Raw genomic sequence first — 20,198 nt, forward strand, 5'->3', positions numbered from 1 at the left:
CTGAGGTGATGAAAAGACTGTGCCAAAGGCTGAAGGTAAAACAGCTTAAAACTTCGGTATATCACCCTCAGACAGATGGACTTGTAGAAGGTTCAATAAAACCCTAAAAAACATGCTGCGCAAAGTTGTAGATGTGGATGGCAAGAATTGGGATCAGCTGCTGCCTTATGTGCTTTTCTCCATACGTGAAGTCCCACAGGGTTCCACTGGATTTTCGCCATTCGAGCTGATGTAAGGACGGAGACCCCGTGGCATGCTGGACATGGCCAAGGAAGCCTGGGAGCAGCAGCCGTCCCCCCAGCGCAGCGTCGTGGAGCATGTGGAACAGATGCAGCACCGGATGACCCAGGTCTGGCCCTTAGTGCGGGAGCACCTGCAACAAGCCCAGGCACAACAGGCACAGGTGTACAATCGGGGAGCCCAGGTGAGAGAATTCAAACCTGGAGACAGAGTGATGGTCTTGGTCCCCACGAGCGCCTGCAAGTTTTTAGCCAAATGGCAAGGGCCTTATGAGGCAATGGAACGAGTGGTACCAGTGAATTACCGGATACGACAGGTAGGCCGAAGAAAAAGCAAGCAAATTTATTACATAAACTTACTGAAGCATCCCCCCATTCCCTCCAGTGTCTTTGCAACTAACCTGCCTCCCCAGAGTCTGCCACCAGTGAAGATGGGTGACCAGCTGTCGTCCAGACAGGTACAGGCCCTTGGAGAACTGCTGGCCAGAAGCAAAGATGTCTTCTCTGAGATCCCAGGCAGGACAACAGTCATCGCCCACGATATCAGAAAAGAGCCGGGAAAAGACCGTTAGACTCCGGCCCTATCGAATCCCTGAGGCCCGACGAGAGGTCATCCGAGAGGAGGTGAGGAAAATGCTCGACCTTGGGGTGGAAGAGTCTCACAGTGCCTGGTCCAGTCCTATAGTCCTTGTTGGGAAGCCCGATGGTAGCATTAGGTTCTGTAATGACTACAGGAAACTGAGTTGGTCGAAAGGTTAGGACCTGCCCAGTTCATCTCCACCCTTGATTTAACCAAAGGGTATTGGCAGGTACCACTAACGCCACAAGCAAAGCCGAAAACGGCATTCTCGACACCAGATGGGGCCTTCCAGTACCGGGTCCTCCCAATTGGGCTTCATGGGGCCCCGGCAACTTTCCAGAGGCTCATGGATCGGGTGCTACGGCCACATCGGGACTATGCAGCCGCTTATCTTGATGACATCCTAGTCCATAGCACGTCCTGGGATATCCACCTCCAGCACCTAGAGGCTGTCTTCCAGGCCTTGCGGGAAGCGGGGCTGACGGCCAACCCAACAAAGTGTTCTCTGGTCTTGGAGGAGGCGATATACCTTGGATACACTGTGGGACGAGGGAATGTAAAACCCCAAGTGAAGAAAATGGATGCCATCGCCACCTGGCCCCAACCCCAAACGAAACGTCAGGTGAGGACCTTCCTAGGGTTAGTGGGGTATTATAGACAGTATATTCCAAACTTTGCCTCCATAGCTGCCCCCCTGCATGAGCTGACAAGCAAAAGTGCACCCAACCGGGTAAAGTGGATGGACCGGCTGGAGCTGGCCTTTAATCACCTGAAGAAAGCCCTGTGCCGTGAGACTGGGTTGCACAAACCTGACTTCAGCAAGAGGTTTGTGCTACAGACAGATGCATCAGAGGTAGGACTTGCAGTCCTGTCCCAAATACATGACGGCATGGAATACCCTGTAACCTTTATCAGTCGTAAACTACTCCCCCATGAGAAAAACTATGCAACAATAGAAAAAGAATGCTTGGCAGTTAAATGGGCCATGGAGAAATTACGATATTACTTGCTAGGCCGTGAGTTTGCCTTAATAACTGATAGGCAGCCAAGGGGTGTGGTGTTAGGTGGGACGTACTACCCCAAATCTGTGTCCTAGGGACTCCGCCCCACTCAGGTGTCTCAGCTTACCCCTCACAGGTGTGCTGAGTTAGCCTGGTAATGCTGAAGCCTTTATATACTCCCCAGGAAAAGCCCAAGGTTGGACTGGCTGAAGGAGCGGGTGGAGACGTCACCCACGTAACGCCAGTCCCCTGAAAGGACCAGACGGAGCCGTGGAGGCAGCCGCAAGGCCGATTTGAGTTGCCTTTTTCCCTCCTCCCCTTTCCCTGTACCTTTTAAATAAAAAACCCTCCTAAGTTGATTTCACCGAAACCCCTGTTTTCTGCCTGTTTATCCCAATTGTTTGTCCCGCTGCTGTGCAACATAGACTGGGCGCCCACAATATATATATATATATATACAGTATATATATATATACACACACACACACATATATGACATGACAACATAAAAAAGGGGGTAAACAATTTCCAAAGTAAATGTAGATATTTGAAATAAACAATGTCACTGTTTTAAATAAATATACCATTAAACATTAAGTCACTGTTAAATAAATATACCATGAAACATAAAGTCACTGTTAAATAAATATATCTGTGAACATAAAGTCACTGTTTTTAATAAATATACCATTACCTGTAAACATAAAGTCACTGTTTTTAATAAATATACCATTAAACATAAAGTCACTGTTAAATAAAAATACCATTACTCCACGTTAATGCCTTTCCGTGTTGTTTTATAGAAGTCTGGAATTACGTTAGTGCTGAAAATGTGCACGATGGCAGTGTAGCCCGGATCGAGCATTATGATAAGGTTATAAGGTGACGGAAGCCCGCATCTCTAACTACGGAAAAGGGCTGCAAAGTCTTTTGCAACGTACGCACTACACTGGTTCTGTTATGAATTTAAGTGACCTCCCATTCTTAATCCATAGGGTTTAATATGACGTCGGTGCAACAAGTATATATTAGGGGTGGGCATAGATTAATTTTTTAAATCTAGATTAATCTCACTGTAATCTTGGAATTAATCTAGATTAAAATGGCTCATTTGAATTCTGCCGAAGGCATTCATAATATGTGTGTGCTACCTAAATAATGACTAAATAACTAATTCCGCATTGCACAAGGTGCAAACAACCTTAGTCTTGTCGAGGTTTCCATTGGAAAGCTTCTTAAAAATACATTTTCCCTGAAGCAAACCCAGCAAACCCTTCATAGATGCATCCATGTCAGCACGTCACGTTTGATGTGGTAATTTCAAAGTAGGCATACACAGGTTCGAAGTTTGACTTGTTCTCGCCCCCTACAGTGCAATTTGGCCAGGTATACATCTGCGCTAAAATGAAAGTGAAAGTCATCATCGCTTGCTTAGTATAGACCCAGCTCCCAACCAAACTTTGAGAATAGAACGGCAATATTTTTTTTATTGCCCGATAAGAGTCTCGCGTTAACGCAGCATGTTAACGCCGATAACGGCCCACCACTAATATATATATACTAGGGCCGTGACTCGATTAAAAAAAATTATCTAATTAATTAGAGGCTTTGTAATTAATTAATCGAAATCAATCGCATTTTAATCGCATATAAATTTGACCTGAGAACAGTGAGAAGTAGTCGGAGTCGGAGAAGGAGTCAGGCTAACGTCCACGCTAGCTACCACGCTAGTGTCCACGCTAGCTGCTATATGTTTTGCATTGAGGTGATACTTGAGGCTCGATGTGCTGCGGTGATGCAAATTCCTTGTTGCATTGCTTGCAGACAACCATGCTCTTATCGACGCTTCCATTCGTTCGTTTTTTATAACAAAGTTTCCCATCCACGGGGCCAACCAAAGCGGTCTCATCAGCTCCTTCTTTGTTCATGTTCACTGTGGTTTGTTGTTGTCTGAAGTCATGAACGCTAGTTGGTGCTCCAGTATAATCGGTCCACCTGAAATTCATCCAGTGAGAAACGTTCCGCGGTGTAAAAATAAGTGCGATTAAAATGCGTACATTTTTTTAACGTGTTAATTTTGCAATTAATTAACGCGTTAAAGTCCCGGCCCTAATATATACATATATATATATATATATATATACATATATATACAACAAACCACAGTGAACATGAACGAAGAATAAGCTGATGAGACCGCTTTGGTTGGCCCCGTGGATGGGAAATTTTGTTATAAAAAAACGAACGGATGGAGCGCGATAAGAGCATGGTTGTGTGCAAGCTATTATTATACAAGGAATTCGCATATCACCACAGCACATCGAGCCTCAAGTATCACCTCAATGCAAAACATATAGCAGCTAGCGTGGACGCTAGCGTGGTAGCTAGCGTGGACGTTAGCACGACTCCGAGTACAGGAACCACACCAAACCCACACTCCACCAGATGCTATTGCTACACTTAATGGCAAAAATTGCACTGGTCTGTTGGACTGGGTTGAACAAAAATAAACAATATTTTGTTGCTTAAGCTTATGTATTCAGTCATTATTCAATGGTTTACTAAAAATCCATGTGAAAAAAAAATTACTTCTCACTGTTCTCAGGTCAAATTTATATGCGATTAAAATGCGATTCATTTCGATTAATTAATTACAAAGCCTCTAATTAATTAGATTATTTTTTTTAATCGAGTCCCGGCCCTAATATATGTATATATATATATATATATATATATATATATATATATATACGAGGCTGGAGAAAAAAACAACAGCTCCTCAAATGCCTGATGAAATAACAAGTGAACTGAGAGGAAGGCTTCAGATGTGGAAGCCCGAGGGCTTATCTGACGATGGGGAAAGGTTCTCGGAGCGTGGCGCACAGAAATGTGATGCACGGAGCTGACACAATTGGCTATTGAGCATCACAAAGGGCCATGTCTAGTCTGGATGATTTATTTCTATCTCGACCTTCAGTGGCGTTCCACCCCTCTGAACAGACCCCTGTTTGTGGGGGTAGATGGCAGTCAGTTAGCCCCCCTGAGGAACATGAGCACTGCATACGGCCTGACTGTAAAAAGACAGTAGATATGACTTAAGTCGGGCTAAGGAGAAGCCCAGTGTTGGTGCTTGGAGCCGTGTTTCAATCTCTCAGAAAGATGTATTACAGAGACACGACTCGTGGGGCTCTGTTATCTGGTATTTGAACCATTTTCTAAAAGTCTCATTATCTGATATCCATCTGCAAACAATAATTTATCAGGACAGACTTCCACACAGGACTTTGCATTATGAACCATAAGTGTTACTTGTCACCAAAGAGAGGGGAAAACAAAGAATACCAAACATCAACCCCCACCACCCCGAAGATACCATCAACACAGTTTACACAATCGCAATCAAATGTGCTATCTATGGGCCATGTGACCACCGATCTATTTTCACAACAACAGAAGGGTTGACAGCACAGCGCCTCAAGGGGAAAGAAATATGTGTATACATTATCCCACATCAAAGCCTGGGCCATACTATCCAAGGCTATGCATGTTAAGCTACCCAGCATACCTTGATAATGCACGGTACCCCCTCCCTCGCTGCTTTGGCGTAAACATGGGGGCCAAATATTGGTCAGATATAGATAGCCTTTGTTCAGTTATTCAATTGCTTCATGTAAGGCTTTACTGTACACAACTGTACTGTACTGTGTTTACTCCTTACAGTAAATATGACGACACACTTCCTTAATTTGCAGAAATAAAAGCTGCATCAAAGAAAAACTAGTGATCATAATGACAAAAAAAATTGTTACAAGAACCAATGCTTCGACAAGACTTATGTACCACTAGATAGAAGGGTTTGGTAAGGTTTTTATGGAATGGACCACCGGAGGAAAATAGGGGGGGGGGGGGGGTTGTCTGCTCTTGTCATGAACACAGCAACATTTCAAATATAGTACAAAAATACATCTCAGCAACATATTCATTTGTTTAAAGTCATATTTTTGGCCTTTTATTGCGGGAGGACAGCGTGAGAGTGAAAGGGGCGAGAGAGAGGGACGACATGCTATAAAAGAAGACTCGAACCTGTGACGCTGCTTGGAGCCTTGGTACATTGGGTGGTAACTCTACCACTGAGCTATCAGCACACTGTATATTATATTATACCACTATTAACTTACGCATTCACACAGTCGGCGAGTTTTTGCGACTGGAGCAAATGTTACTGTGAAATATGAATAACTGACCATTTCATCCATCCATTGTCTACCGCTTATCCTGTATTCAGGGTCGCGGGGGGGCTGGAGCCGATCCCAGCTATCATTGGGCGAAGGCAGGGTACACCCTGGACAGGACGCCAGTCTATCGCAGGGCCAACATGTATAACTGACCATTCATCATACATATAACATATTGAGTTGATAAATTCTGCCATGTTGATTGCAGGGTCATGTCAAAATAAATTATATTGCCAGGGGGTTATGCATAAAGTGATAAGAGGTCCGAAAATCCCTCCGGTGGGTCTTAAAATAAATAACATACAGTCCCTAACTAAGTTGCGTTACAATCCACAATACAGATTGAACCAATTTCCTCTTATGAATGTTTTAGGCATCTATGAGAACGCTGCTTCATACTGGAGTGCACATATAGATTTAATCTGTAGCAAAGTACAACAACAAATTGACTTTCTTTGGAGACAGACATACTTTGGAGCAAACAAACAGATCCTGGTATTGTTTGTCCAATCTGTAATACAGAGTTTTGTTCAGTATGGAGTCGGTGCATCTTACAAATGTTCAGCCTAAAGTAGGGGTGTCCAATAGCCCAGACACCTGATTCAACTAATTAACTAACCATGGACTTCAATCAAGACCTTGAATTCAGCTCTGCATTTTATGCTTCTTCAACCATCTTACCTAGCAGCTGCACTCCGCGGGTCAGACCATAAACATCAATGAGGGCCCAGAGGGGCTCGGCTGTGCGCACTCCACTGAAGAACAGCATGGGACTGGACTCGTTAATGCGGTAGAACACTCTGCCCTTCTTGTCAACCCAAAAGGCGATAACACTGCCCTCATTGGCAAACTCTTCAGGCAGGGCCTTGGCCCAGAAGCCACTCTGGGACACCAGGTCGGGGCAGGCATACTTGGGCAGGTTGTCTGGGTTTATCCTGGAGGGGTCTTTGGCCGTGAAGCCCAGACGTAGAGCCCCGCTCCAGCAGCATTGCTTTTTGGTAATCTAGAGACAAGAGAACCAAATGTGGCTTTATTGGTATTATTTGGAATATATTTGATTATTTCCTTGAAATGTACAATAATAATAATTCTAATACATAAGATTTATGTTTTCAAAGTTTTCAAAGACTGCATACTGTACAGGAAAATATAGAACATTTGACATGAGGCTATAAATCAGTTTAAAACAGTTTAAAAGCTGCCAGACTTTAAAGAGCTCAAGTGCTCCATTCTGACATAGAATACCTTGAGGCGGACTTGCTCATACAGTGCTATGGGCCTGTTGCTGAAGGTAATGGCATTGCAGAAACTGGCCTGCCTCTTGACTGTCTTCTGAGCAACATCCATGACAATTTGGGATCCCTTGGCATTTGGATGAAAAAGAAGAGGGCTCATGGGCAGGGGCCCGCCAACACTCCCACAATGGATAGGCAGACACCTCTTGGGTTTGTGGTGGCATCGGTGTGTTGTGGACGGGAATGGGCCACCGAGAGAGTCTGAGTCAGACAGAGACAAAAGAAGAGACAGTTGAGTTTCACTGCGAAAAACAAAGGTTCAGTCACGGTAATAGTGTCACATGTTTTTGTTTTAAATTTGATGAAAAGCTTTGCATCACAGAAAATACAGCTTAATCTAAGATTTCTGAGTTCTTGTATTTGGGTTATTTGTTGATTACTTGTGAGCAATGGACTAATAAGCTCATCAGTGATAATCACACAATGGGTCCTGCAGGGTGAAAAGCAAATCTCAATGTAGGTCTACATTGCAACACATGTCCAATACATAATTAACTGTACAAAGGCTCTTTCGGATGTGATAAGATGCTCTATGTCCACTGTGAGCTATTCAGTTGGGCATCTGTCTACAGTCTTTCGTAGAAGCTGTGTGCTGGCTGGCAACATAATACAGTACCACCTTTTCAGAACATTCTCACTCCCAACTTGTCAAATACCGTTGCTTGGTCAGAGTCCCTCCTCTTGAAACTCTGAGAAACTACACTTCCCTCTAGTGTCAGATTTCCACATGTCAGGGATAGGGCTGGGTATCGCCACTGATTTCCTGAATCGATTTGATTCCGATTCACAAGGTCCGGATTCGATTTAATCTCCGATTCAATATCAATTCGGTTAGGGATATTTCAGTTACAATACCACTTTTGCTTGGATATGAAATATATTGTCATAGAATTAATGCTGTAAATTATACAAGGAACCCTCTAACCTGGCGCATTATTAAAATTATTAATGTTTACATTAAGAACTTTTTATTAAACATGACCAACAGCCTGTCAGGCTTACATTATATCTTCTTCGTATCTGTATGGAAGTCAAGTAAGTACTGTAAATGCAACAGGAAATGTGAAAAGTGAAAGGACATGAGACAATCTGAACAGATCTGAGCAGCACACTGGGATAAAGAGAGAACAACCTTCAATAGGTTCAAATCCCATATGTCTGGCCATGTTTTGGTTCACTACTACTAGTAGGTAGGGCCCTATGAAATCCATTTATTTTTTCCAGATTCCGTTTTATTTTTTCCCGAATTCTGTGTTTTCCGTTTTAAGTTTTCAAAATTCAGTGTTTTACAATTTAAGAGCATTTTTTCTTTTTTATCAAATGGTGTATAATCATGTGGTTGATCAAAATTAAGAAATTTACTGCAGAAACATTCTAGTAGTTCTAATTCTAATTCCTTGTCATTCAGAGACCATACACATAAATATGCGTATAATAAGTGTATGTGCAATGTTTGTTAAATAGCAGCATATATATATATTATAGCTCATATAATATATACTGGCTGGCAACATAATACAGTACCACCTATATATATATACATATATATACATATATATATATATAGGTGGTACTGTATTATGTTTATGTTATGTATATTAGTGCTGTCAAAATTAGCGCGTTAATCTTTGCATTAATTATGAAATGCATTAATTATGAAATATATATTTTTTACGAAATTAACGCAGCTGTGTTTTGTTTACTTCCCGTGGCGGCTGACGTAAGACCTATGATGACATGTGCCGCAAAGCCGTTGGCCATTAGTTTTTAACGGAGTTCATTGTAAGATTTTGGCTGAGGCTGCGGTGTCAGCGGGGAGGGGTCGGGGATCGTGCCGAGCAGTTTTTTTTAATTATCCCGGTAATTTGTCTGCGTGAGAAACACTAGATGTAGCGTGTGCTGCTTTATCCTCTGACAATGTAAACAGACTGGTCTGTCTCAGTAACGGGCTGAATGTAAAGGAGGACTAAGCTGACTTGTTGTTCTATGGAGTGAAAAGGATTTATCATTCTGACTTCACAGCAGAATATTTCCTTGTTCTTTTTTCCATATTTGCATGTTCTATTGTGGACCTTTTTGAAATGTTCTGTTAGTGCATATAAGAAATATGCCTTTTTCAAGCTGACAGTTAATTTTGATGGCCTTGAAAAAGGCATATAAGAAATATGCCTTTTTCAAGCTGACAGTTAATTTTGATGGCCTTGATGGTTTCTTTGGAAATCTGTAGTTCACATGAGAGAATCTGTGCTTAAAGTTAAAAAAGCTGCTATTTAACAATAGTATTTGAATTTAAATACTTCCTTTGTGTTGATTCTACATAAATTCCATCATTTTACATTTAAATATCCATTATACCATACTTTATTCTTAAGAAGAAACCAAGCGATTAATTGCGATTAATTACGGCAAATTGTGCGATTAATATATATATCGATATCCAGCTCTATGTCTTTTTTAAGCCTTATGAGACTGAATCACTGACTGGACTGCTGTTGAAGGCTGGATGGCTAACAATGTAATGCAGCCAAATGCAGACTTGGGACACTGAGGTCTCATTGCTTCAGACAGCATAGCTTCCAGGGTTGATCAGTGCAATGGGGCCCTCTCTGCTGTACAAGAAAACCTTAGACATCTAGATGCTACATTTGTGAAATAGTGAATGTGCTTTGATCAACACGTCATTGATATGTACATGCTTGTTCTTAGTTTGGCTGAATCAGTCCCCAAGGGTTACTGACCAAGCGTCAGCACTTTGTCAGGTCTGCTTCTGTTTTAATTGATGCTCTCATTTGGTCTTAGGTTATGTGTCCTTGTGTCGTTAGTTCCTGTCTTATTTTGATATTCCCTGCTTCTTGTACTCACGTCTCCTCTTGTTCCAGGTGTCTTGACTGATACCCTGTGCACCTGACCCCTTGATTACCCCAGTAAAGATTATGAGCTCTCCTGAGTCTCTGGTTGTGCTTTTGGGTCCTGTGTCTTGTACCACTGTGACACACTTGACTAGTTGTCATATTACACACCACATTCATATTAATGAAACGATCCATTGTTTGGCTCAATTGAAACTGAGATTAAGACATTATTCTTGCATGAAAGAGAGCAGCCCACTACATATGAACCAGACAAATAATTGTATCTTGCATTCCAGCTTGCAGAAGGAGACTGGACTGACTCAATAAGTAGATGCATACAGTCTAAGGTTGAGATATAGAGGCCCATCTCGGACTCAAAGCAAATCACGTGTCTCCCAGCTGTGTTGCATTATGGACAATTCAGTGTGAGTGGAGATTTTAGTATGTCTGTTTCTTCTTTATTGATTTCTCCCTGTGATGATTTACTGGCTAGAAGGAAACACCAGCTCTTCAAATAAGAAGAACTTATACATCAGCATAAACATTAGCATAACACGATGTTTACACTGACATATCAGATTTCTTCAGTCAGCTATGCTGGACACATTTCAACACCCAATGTTTGGCCACCTAGCTATGGGAACTACATTTACCGTCTTGTTCAACGTTGAGTCCAAATGGATGTTTGTGCTAAATGTGAAGAAATTCACCCAAGATATCACATTCATGAGAGATGGACATACTGATGATTGGAAAACTGAGAAAAAAAGAAAATGATGGTCCTCACTTACAAAATGTAAATGACTATAATAGAAAATGTGACTGTAAAAGTCTAGTTAATATTCAGTTTATGTTGGACCCACTCTATACCCTCAGCCAAAATCACAGAGGACAAACAAATAGCAGTGGCAGCAGCAGATGTCCTGTGGAGTCCTGATAAGACCATGCAGCTAGTTGTAAAAATCAGCACGCTTTGAGTTTTCTCTCTCTCTCCCCCTTCTCTCTTTTGTCTCCGTCCTCTCCCTCTCATCTGTGTTCATCTATTAATGACCCCTTCTGTTTTTCACCCTGTACGCGTGTCTACCGTTCAGTCTGGCCCCAATCTAAGAGCACTGTCGAGGCCTTTTGTCTTCGGCGGAGCCACAGGAGAGCAGTTGTTGAATGTGGAGCACATGGTCCTGGACAGATTGAGCTGAAAGCGTTGCTGGGCTCAAAAGAGGTGCAGCTGCTGTGGAGGCAAACAGCCTATGTGTGAATTCATGTCCCTTAGCAACCCCTTGTATCTAAAGGTCTTGATCAGCGCACTCTTTCACTCTGTGGCTATCAGCAAGGATATAACAGATGCCTTTGTTTACTCAGACACAACAACATGATATTTATAGTCTCAGATTGTAGCTTTTTGAAGCTGAGCTTGTGTAGTCCATTCAGTTTACAGGGGACAGATAACTTCTTACTTTATTTGTATCATTCTGATCGATTTCTTTAAATCCTCCATCCTTTCATCAAGTATTTCACTAACCACACATGCTGAAAGACTCAACCGCTGGTTTTTGCATTCGCAGGTCAGTGGGAGGATACACTGATCCATAGACTGTAACAAATGGGTCGACTGCGGAGCAGCGACAACAGATGCAGTGGCATCTAAGCGTCTTTGAGTGCTCTTCAAGTTAACATGTACTGTAGAGGAAGAGTGTGGTTTCTATTCTCTATTAACTATTTACACTTACATGGAGCCCACTGTCACTAACTGCACAACCTGGAGAAATATGATCTAATTTTGAAAAAAGCAACTTCAGAGAGAAGCAGACAGGAGGGTGTGATTGTTTGATGAATAGATCCAGGAGCAGGTGGGTCTCTCTTCACGGTTACAATCACTAAAACGATCCAGTACAGAAGCATCAAAGTGTAAATGTTTCTATCTCTGCTGATGATAGCTCTACAGGATTTTAGGTAAGTCCAAATCCACAAAACCTGTATAAAAATGCAAAAACATCTGAAACGATTGCATGACAGTCTATGAAGCAGAGCTGGACTGTTGTCGAACCCTGGTCTGGTTGATGCTAGCTATGATTGGCCAGTCTGCATTTGAGGGTTGGGATTTAGCAAAAGGACATCACAGGGTCGTATCTGGCCCTTTAATTGTTTATGAATTTGAAGTATTCAAAAATAAATCATTTCAATTAAGGCTGGGTGATTTGGCCTAAAAATAAAATCTCGTTTTTTTTCAAACTAATGGACAATTTTCGATTTAAACCTCGATTTGTTTCTGTTTTTCTCTTAACAAACTAAAAAGACCAAGGCAAAATTGAAATACATATTTTGTGTATTAACACAATAAAAATAAGTGAGGTTATGGCCTATGTGAACAAATCAGTTGTTCAAGAATTAAAAAAAAAAACAGCACCACTTGGCTGTCATTATTGTGCAAAGATTTTTTTTTAAATCACATTGAAAAAACGTATAAAATGTGATTCATAAATAGAAAGCAGGGATTCCGATAAATTAGTTCCTAAATAACTGCAGTAATAAATCCGTAAGACGGCTAAACTCAAAGTAATTTGGTTTAATAAAGAGTCAAAATGGTAGAGACTGTGCCTTTATTATTGTTTGTGCCATTTGATTGACTGCATGTCTGGTCAGTGTCACCTGTTGTGACTGGCCACAGGTAAGGAAGAGCACGGGAGGGGCAGGGCTTAATGAGGAGGGGTGTATGGTCCGTCTGTCGTGAATATGATCGTATGTTGATGACTTTTGCTTGCGTTCTGTAAAGTGAGAGCGTTGGCTACGGAGTCCCTTAAAGCTAAACAAATTGCGGAGTCTAGAACTGTTTTTGAGTCGCGATTTTGCGGTTCAGCCATTTCACAAACCGTAGAAAAGTAAAAATGCAAACTAATCAAATAAATCGAAAAAAATCGCCCAGCCCTAATTTCAATATGAGTTTAAAAAAAATATATACTATATATATATAAAAATATTCCCACTGATCAACATTACTACTACTTTTGACACAGCCACACAGCGCTAACATTAGGTCGTACAACTGTTGCTGTCACGGTCACTGTGGCTGCTTCCAAGAATCCTGTTCAAAACAGTATTTTAGTTTTAAGTAAATAACCTGCTAATACTATAATTTCATTGATTATAAGGACATCATCATTTTATTACCCGGAGTATCAGCAAATGCATTAGTTGTGAAGATGGAGTGTATATAAGAAGTGGATGTAGACATTGTGATGTCACACATTGGTTTGTGGACTACGATTTTAAAACTGTTCAAAAAGGGGGAAACTGAAAAAATATTAAATGATACAGTGTGTTTATTAAAACAACAACAACCTACTTCTAGGATTAAAAAGTTAACATGTTGTCACATTTCAATTAGTACTTATGTATTATTTAACATAATACTAAGTGTAAAAGTTTGGCCCCATGACACTTCTAAAATAAATAACTTAATAGGCCTAATTAGGCAGTCTCATATTTCCTTCAGAGATTATTGGGGCTACATTAATAAATATCGAACAGGTGACTGTATGTGAACACAACATTAAAAGGTGAATCCATGTTGTGTGTGCAGTCTCTTTACTGAGGAGAAAATGATTTATTCCACAGAGCCGTTTTACTGTTTAACATTCAGTGTACTCTTAAGTTACTAGACAGACCAAAGCAGCCTCGAGCCTACCGGCTGGTCTCAGGCCTCCAATTACCTCAGCAACACAAATCCTGGAGTATATGCTTATGTCCACAGAGCCTGAAATGTGGCCCCTTGTTGTAAACAGCTTGAAAATGGCTCCTGTTAACATCAATCTGACAGCTGCCGCTTTAATACTCTGTTTGTGCACAAAGATTTATGCACCCCCTTTATGAGTGTGTTATCTGGGGGGGGGAGCCGTTTATACAGCCACACTGGAGCCATTTCACCAAAGGTCAAGGAAATCTTGAACAAGCGGGGTAAAAAGCTTGTATTTCCCCAGAATGCAGAGGTCTTTATCCCGCTAATGACAACAATACACAGGCCCGTGTGTGGCCGACACCTGTCATACGCCAGTGAAAACTTCTGTGGAGCAGCGAGCTAATCTCTTGGCGATTGTGTGTGTGTGTGTGTGTGTGTCACTCACCAACCGTCACTTAAGTGGTTTACCATGCAAATAGTAATTTAGAGGTGGAGAGTAAAATGCAAACGTTTGCTTAGTATTTGGCTGGCAAATGACTTCCTGGTTCAACTGAACAACACGGAACAACTGTCAAAGCTATCCTCCAAAAGAAATGGTCACTTAAATTAATAGTGAAGCTGTAGAATATGAAATGAGGTTAGAAGTTATAATCAAGTGTTTTTTGTGAAGTGTGGTACGAGTTCTGGGATAATGTTTGCAGCATGTAGCGAGTTGCAAAACGTATTAAATAGCCAGACTGGTTTCATTCGTTGCTTGTACTTATATCTGAGAAAAGTAATGCGCTAGAAGTCGTATATAACCCGCGTAGTCGCGAGCCAGGAACTGCAGGTCTGCCTCCAAAGAAGTCAGGTGACGTCGTGTAAAGAGCAACAAAGTCCATGCCGGGACGAGGTCCGGGTGGACGGACGGGTCAGACAAACACGGGACTCTCACGAGACCCGGTGTGTCCCGGGTGAAACCAAAAAGTCAAAATGGACTTATTGACCTTGCTTTTGTTATCCAACATACATACTTATATGGTAAACTTATTTCATGTCATAAGTTACGTAACAAACACACTAATGTCATATCCAAAGTTACATATCAAATGTGCTAATTTCATAACAAAAATGTGCCTATTTCACGTGATGTTATGCAACAAACATGCTTATTTTATATTATAAGTGAAGTAACTATAGTAAATTTGTAAATATGCTTCATTTGTGTCATAAACCCAAACCACAATCTTTTCCCAGGTAGATTGTTGTCTCACATGTTGTTCGTGGGCTTGTGCAGGTGCACTTATTATTAAAAAAAAGAAAACCTTTTATTCACAAACCATTATATGAGGATATGGGGAACTTGCATAAGGATGCATACACACAGACAGTACATGTAAGATAGTGAATCATTGCGTTTAAACTAGGGCTGTCAAAAGATAGATTTTTTTAATCGCGATTAATCGCATTTTGTCCATAGTTAACTCGCGATTAATCGCATTTTTTTGGCACATTTTTTTTCTTCTAAATGTACCTTAATGTATTTTTTTTCATATTCTTAATACTTTTAACAACATAAGGGCAAATATACTTGATTTATGAAAATGTTTATTTAACACTTCAAATATCCCCTTACAAAAACATGGGATCAAAACATGGTTATAAGAATATATCACAAACAATTAAAGTGACCATGTCACAGGAGATAGCGTAACAGGAGATAAGTTTGAAATGTATCCAGGGTCGTCTGTTTTGGCCGAGGGGGCGGCGGCGGGCTCTCTGCATCTGCCGTGTGTTTGGCTTGCAAGTGATATCTCAGACTGGATGTACTTCTATGGTAGCTCATTTCATACCCACAGTACGCGCAGATGACTTTGGTCCTATCGACTGAACCATCCGGCAGTCTTTTGAAGGTGAATTTGCCGTTCACAAGTCCTTTCTCCATTTCTTCGCTTCCTCCTTTGTCCCGTAGTGGCGCCAATCCTGCTTCTTCTTCTTCTGCCTCCCTCTGGATCAAGACTACAGGTGCCACCGACGGCCATAAATCATACAATGCGCGTTTCTTTTTTTTTTTTTAAATACCGAGCGTTAATCGCGCGTTAAAAAAATTAACGGCGTTAAGAGGATTATTAACGCGTTAACTTTGACAGCCCTAGTTTAAACAATCATTTTCTTGCCCTATTGGCTAGTATGTGCAGCTACCATTTACCCAGATCACCACCATTATTGATAACGTTAGCACCGTGGAAACAGGCTTTATAGCATTCAGTCACAACAGCAGGAGTGCTCATGAAGCACAGGTAGCCCACGTACCAACCCACTCCCTGCACTTGTTGCTATGTAAAGCCCAGCTTAACACTCATCCTAGGAGACCACACACACACACACACAAACACTCACACACGCACACACACACACAGCCAGTGTGGATCTCTGATACCTGAAATATTTAAGCCATTTGAGAAATACGCAAGCGTGCAGGCTAGTGTTGGGTGTTACATAAAGTAGCAAGTTATTGCAATTATTAATGTACTGCCATACTTTAGATCCATCACCACAACAATCTGTTAATAAAACATCATTTGCATTATTTTTTACATCACAGTGACTGTCTGTGATGACATCTTGTTCAGATGCATGATTACCAGTGTAAAAATGTTCCTCTGAACTTCTTTATTTGCTTTTGCTCTCCGTAGATCCGCCAACAGCGTGATTTACAGCGCTGCCAACGAGCCTGCAGGGCAGTGACAAACAATGTCTTAATGATGTTTACATAGCAGTGTCTGGATGATGTATTCAATCCCACTGAGTCATGACAAAATGGCATTCCACCAACTGTGAAAACGAATCGCACAATAATAGTGACAATTACTCATGCGCATTATCGTTTGGGCTGAGGTGCACACAGAGACGAGCTCAGGCAGGATGACTTTCTGTCGAGCTTCATCCATGTGCATGCATGCACCTTGTGACAGATGCAGAAGGCCGACCAGAGTGTGTGAAAGCCAATATGCTGTGTGTGAGTGTATGTGTCTGTGTCTGTGTGTGTGTGTGTGTGTGTGTTTGGGTGACAGGGAGACTAGCAGCGAGGCCCAGACAGTAACTAAAGCTGCCGTCCTACCTGGGGACAGGGACCAAGAACTCATTGTGTCCGTGGTAACCAAAGGACTTGACACGCCGCTAGGCAACACCATGACAAATCTCCTGCTTCAGTGTTGATGATGAATTGATAGATGATTGGTCACCATGGTAATGTTGCCTGGTGGTGGGGTTTCCATAATGACGCTGGTCAGAGAAGCCTCAGGCGGTCATGTAATTTAAAACGATGTCTTGCTGCTATTTGGTGGCGGCTTTTGAGCCTTATGATAGCGGCTGTTGTAAAAGGCTGCACTGCCATTTAGTCGATTCTTTAGTCAAGTTTAGTCGAGTTTTATTTGCTGTCAAGCCGGGTTTTCAAAGTAATTTCACAGGCGGCTGTGACGCTATAGAAGGCCATCCAGTTCAAATATACGTGAATTCTAACATGTTAACAACACGTAGACAACACGTTAACGCGTGAAAAATGTATCATTGACAGCGCGTTGTCTACGTGCTGTCTATGTGTTGTTAATGTGTTCGAATTCACGTATATTTGAACTGGATGGCCTTCCATACGACGCTGCCGTGTGACCGCAGGCACTCCATCACCGCACGTGAGAGATGGATGGCTTTGAATGTCAATCGCTTGCGTCTCAACTTGCACCACAAGAGGCGGCCGCAGCACGGGTAGCGTCCACGACACTGTCCTGTGACCGCCAGCCAATGATTCAGCCAGACTTTTTTTTTGGTCCATGTCTACAAATAAATACATTGACATGTGATTTTGTTGTTGTGTTTTTTTTTTTTTTGCCAGTGCCATACAGCCACAATGCTTGCTATGTGGTATTTTACATATTTAAAAATAAACTATTGTACTGTCACTTTCATAGAATTGGCTTCTTTATTTTTTTAAATATCTACAACAAATATTAACCGTAGAATCAAATCGTATCGTATCTTACACTGTATGGAATCGATTCGAATCGAATCGGTCTGAAGGATATCGTTTTTGAATCGAATCGTAACCTGTGTATCTAGATGCATATCGAATCGTTTATCACAGAGAGATGTGCAACCCTACTATTACCCCGTGCACTATTACAGTGCAGGTTAGACAGCGGAGGTGATGATGTCACTACGGCCCACTAATCCTCCCGCTGCTACCACATTTTCTTCAAGAGCAGGATTACGTAACACTAATCAATAAGTAATAATACAGTGGAGCACGATGTCTTCCAATGAGACTTGTGTGGCGTCAAGAGAGAGAGAGAGCAGGCTGGTGGGGAGGAATGATATGCAGCGTGGATCGACTGAAAGAAGGCGAGATGTGATCGAGTCCTGGCTGGAAGTCACTATGTGGGCACTGCCTTCAAGGTGACGCGGCAGGAGGACGAGGATGAACGAGCCGGCTGTGTGTTGCTGCTTGTTGGACAGGGGACGGTTGGGTTGGTGAAAGGGATGGGACCATAATCGCACAAAACACTCGCAATGAGTTGATCGGGGTTCTTTTCATTATCGGGATAATGGTTAATATCGTCAAAAGTCACTTGAAAAAGCTGTCCAGCTCACGATCATTGTTTTAATGTATTTATCTGATATTAATGCAAGGGGGATCATTCCAGTAGGGCTGCTCAATTATGGCAAAAATCATAAGCAGGATTATGTTGGTCATTATCAAGATCGCAATTATTTTACACAAAATCTCTCTCATTGACTTTTGGAAACGCATTTATTGAAGTTTAAAAAAACTCTTTTTAACAGTGGATTTCCTTTAAATTCAAATATAATACAACTGAAAAACTAAATATGGAAAAAAAAACCAAGATGAATAAATAAAAAATAAATATATAATATAAAACATGTAAAACTAAACATGTATGCCACAGCCTGGCTGAGTGAGTTTGGGCTTTTAGGGAGGGGTGAAAGCGCACCACTGTAAAGGGCACTGAATTCATGACACATGACAAAACGAGAGCATCATTGCGAAACGGAATGCGGCAAAATAATAGTTTTATTATTATCTTGTTTTCAAAATCGTTGGAAGCCAAAATCGTAACTAAAACTACATTTTGTCTGAAGAAAGGAAGGAAGCTGCATTTTATCTTGTTGGTAAGTCAGAAACTAATTGTAGATTTGGGTTTAGGCATTCTGTGAGTAGAGCTAGTTGTAATATTTAGTCTTGTCTTGTCTTGTGGGGGAGGGGCTAACCCTGCATGAGGTAAACCAAGCACTTAAGAGCTTGTCACTACAGCGTCAGGACAGCCGAACGAAGACAGTTGAACAAAGACAAGGGAGTCTATCTGGGAATCAAGACTCAACCACCACCCATCGTATCCCAGTGTGTTCTATCCCAGTCAGGACATCAAACCGGAAGTTTCTCCAGAGATGCATCGGTGGAGGCAGTAACCCATCCAATCTCTGCTACCCACCATTCTCCACCGGTACGGAATTGAAGTACTAGGGGGGCTGTGGAACTGCCAGTCTGCAGTCAAGAAAGCGGACACCATTTCAGCCTATGCCTCCCTGCAGACTCTCTACTTCCTGGCCCTTACGGAGACCTGGATCACCCCTGAAAACACTCCAGCTGCCCTCTCAACTGCCTTCTCGTTTTCACACTCCCCAAGATCAACAGGTCGAGGAGGAGGAACTGGACTGCTTATCTCACCTAGGTGGTCCTATTTGGTCCTTACCCTGGACCACCCACTCTGATCTGCACTTGAATTCCACGCCGTCTCTGTCACCCTTCCTTTCAAGCTCAACATCATAGTGATCTATCGCCACCTGGTCCTCTCCTTTTTAGATGAGATGGATGCCCTCCTGAGCTGCTCCCCTGATGATGGCACAACACTCATCATCCTGGGTGACTTCAACATCCACCCGGGAAAGCTGCACTCATCTGAATTCATTGACTTCTTCTCCACATTTGACCTCACACTCTCCCTCTCTCCACCCACCCACGGCCGCTAAATCTGTCTTCTACCTGTCAAGGATCAACTCTTCCACCTCCAACTCCAGGAAACTATTCTCCATGTTCTCCTCCCCTCCTATAACCTCCCAGAAAACATTTCCCCCAACTCTCACCTCTGATGGCCTTACCAGCTTTAGCCTTCTCACCTCTGAAGATGTTCACACACTTGTTAGGTCTAACTGTGCCACCACCCGAACAGCTACTACTTTACGCAGACGAGGACCTTACACTTGTTTCTATTTTATCACTCTTACTTTATTCGCAATGATATGTTGTGGTTTCTTTCTTTCGACAAATC

General features: G+C 42.0%; 1 protein-coding gene across 1 annotated transcript in view; it reads right to left on the reverse strand.

The window, feature by feature from the left end:
• Positions 1-20,198, reverse strand: part of neurl1aa (neuralized E3 ubiquitin protein ligase 1Aa) — a 63,848-nt gene that overhangs the window by 39,866 nt on the left and 3,784 nt on the right. The window contains exons 2-3 of the mRNA XM_084004974.1: positions 7,301-7,551; positions 6,737-7,058 (exon numbers count right to left, since the gene is read on the reverse strand). Coding sequence (XP_083861100.1) covers positions 6,737-7,058; positions 7,301-7,551 — 573 coding nt within the window. The remainder of the gene's footprint in view (positions 1-6,736; positions 7,059-7,300; positions 7,552-20,198) is intronic.

The sequence above is a fragment of the Eutrigla gurnardus genome, assembly GCF_963514095.1.
Source record: "Eutrigla gurnardus genome assembly, chromosome: 3".
Taxonomy (NCBI): domain Eukaryota; kingdom Metazoa; phylum Chordata; class Actinopteri; order Perciformes; family Triglidae; genus Eutrigla; species Eutrigla gurnardus.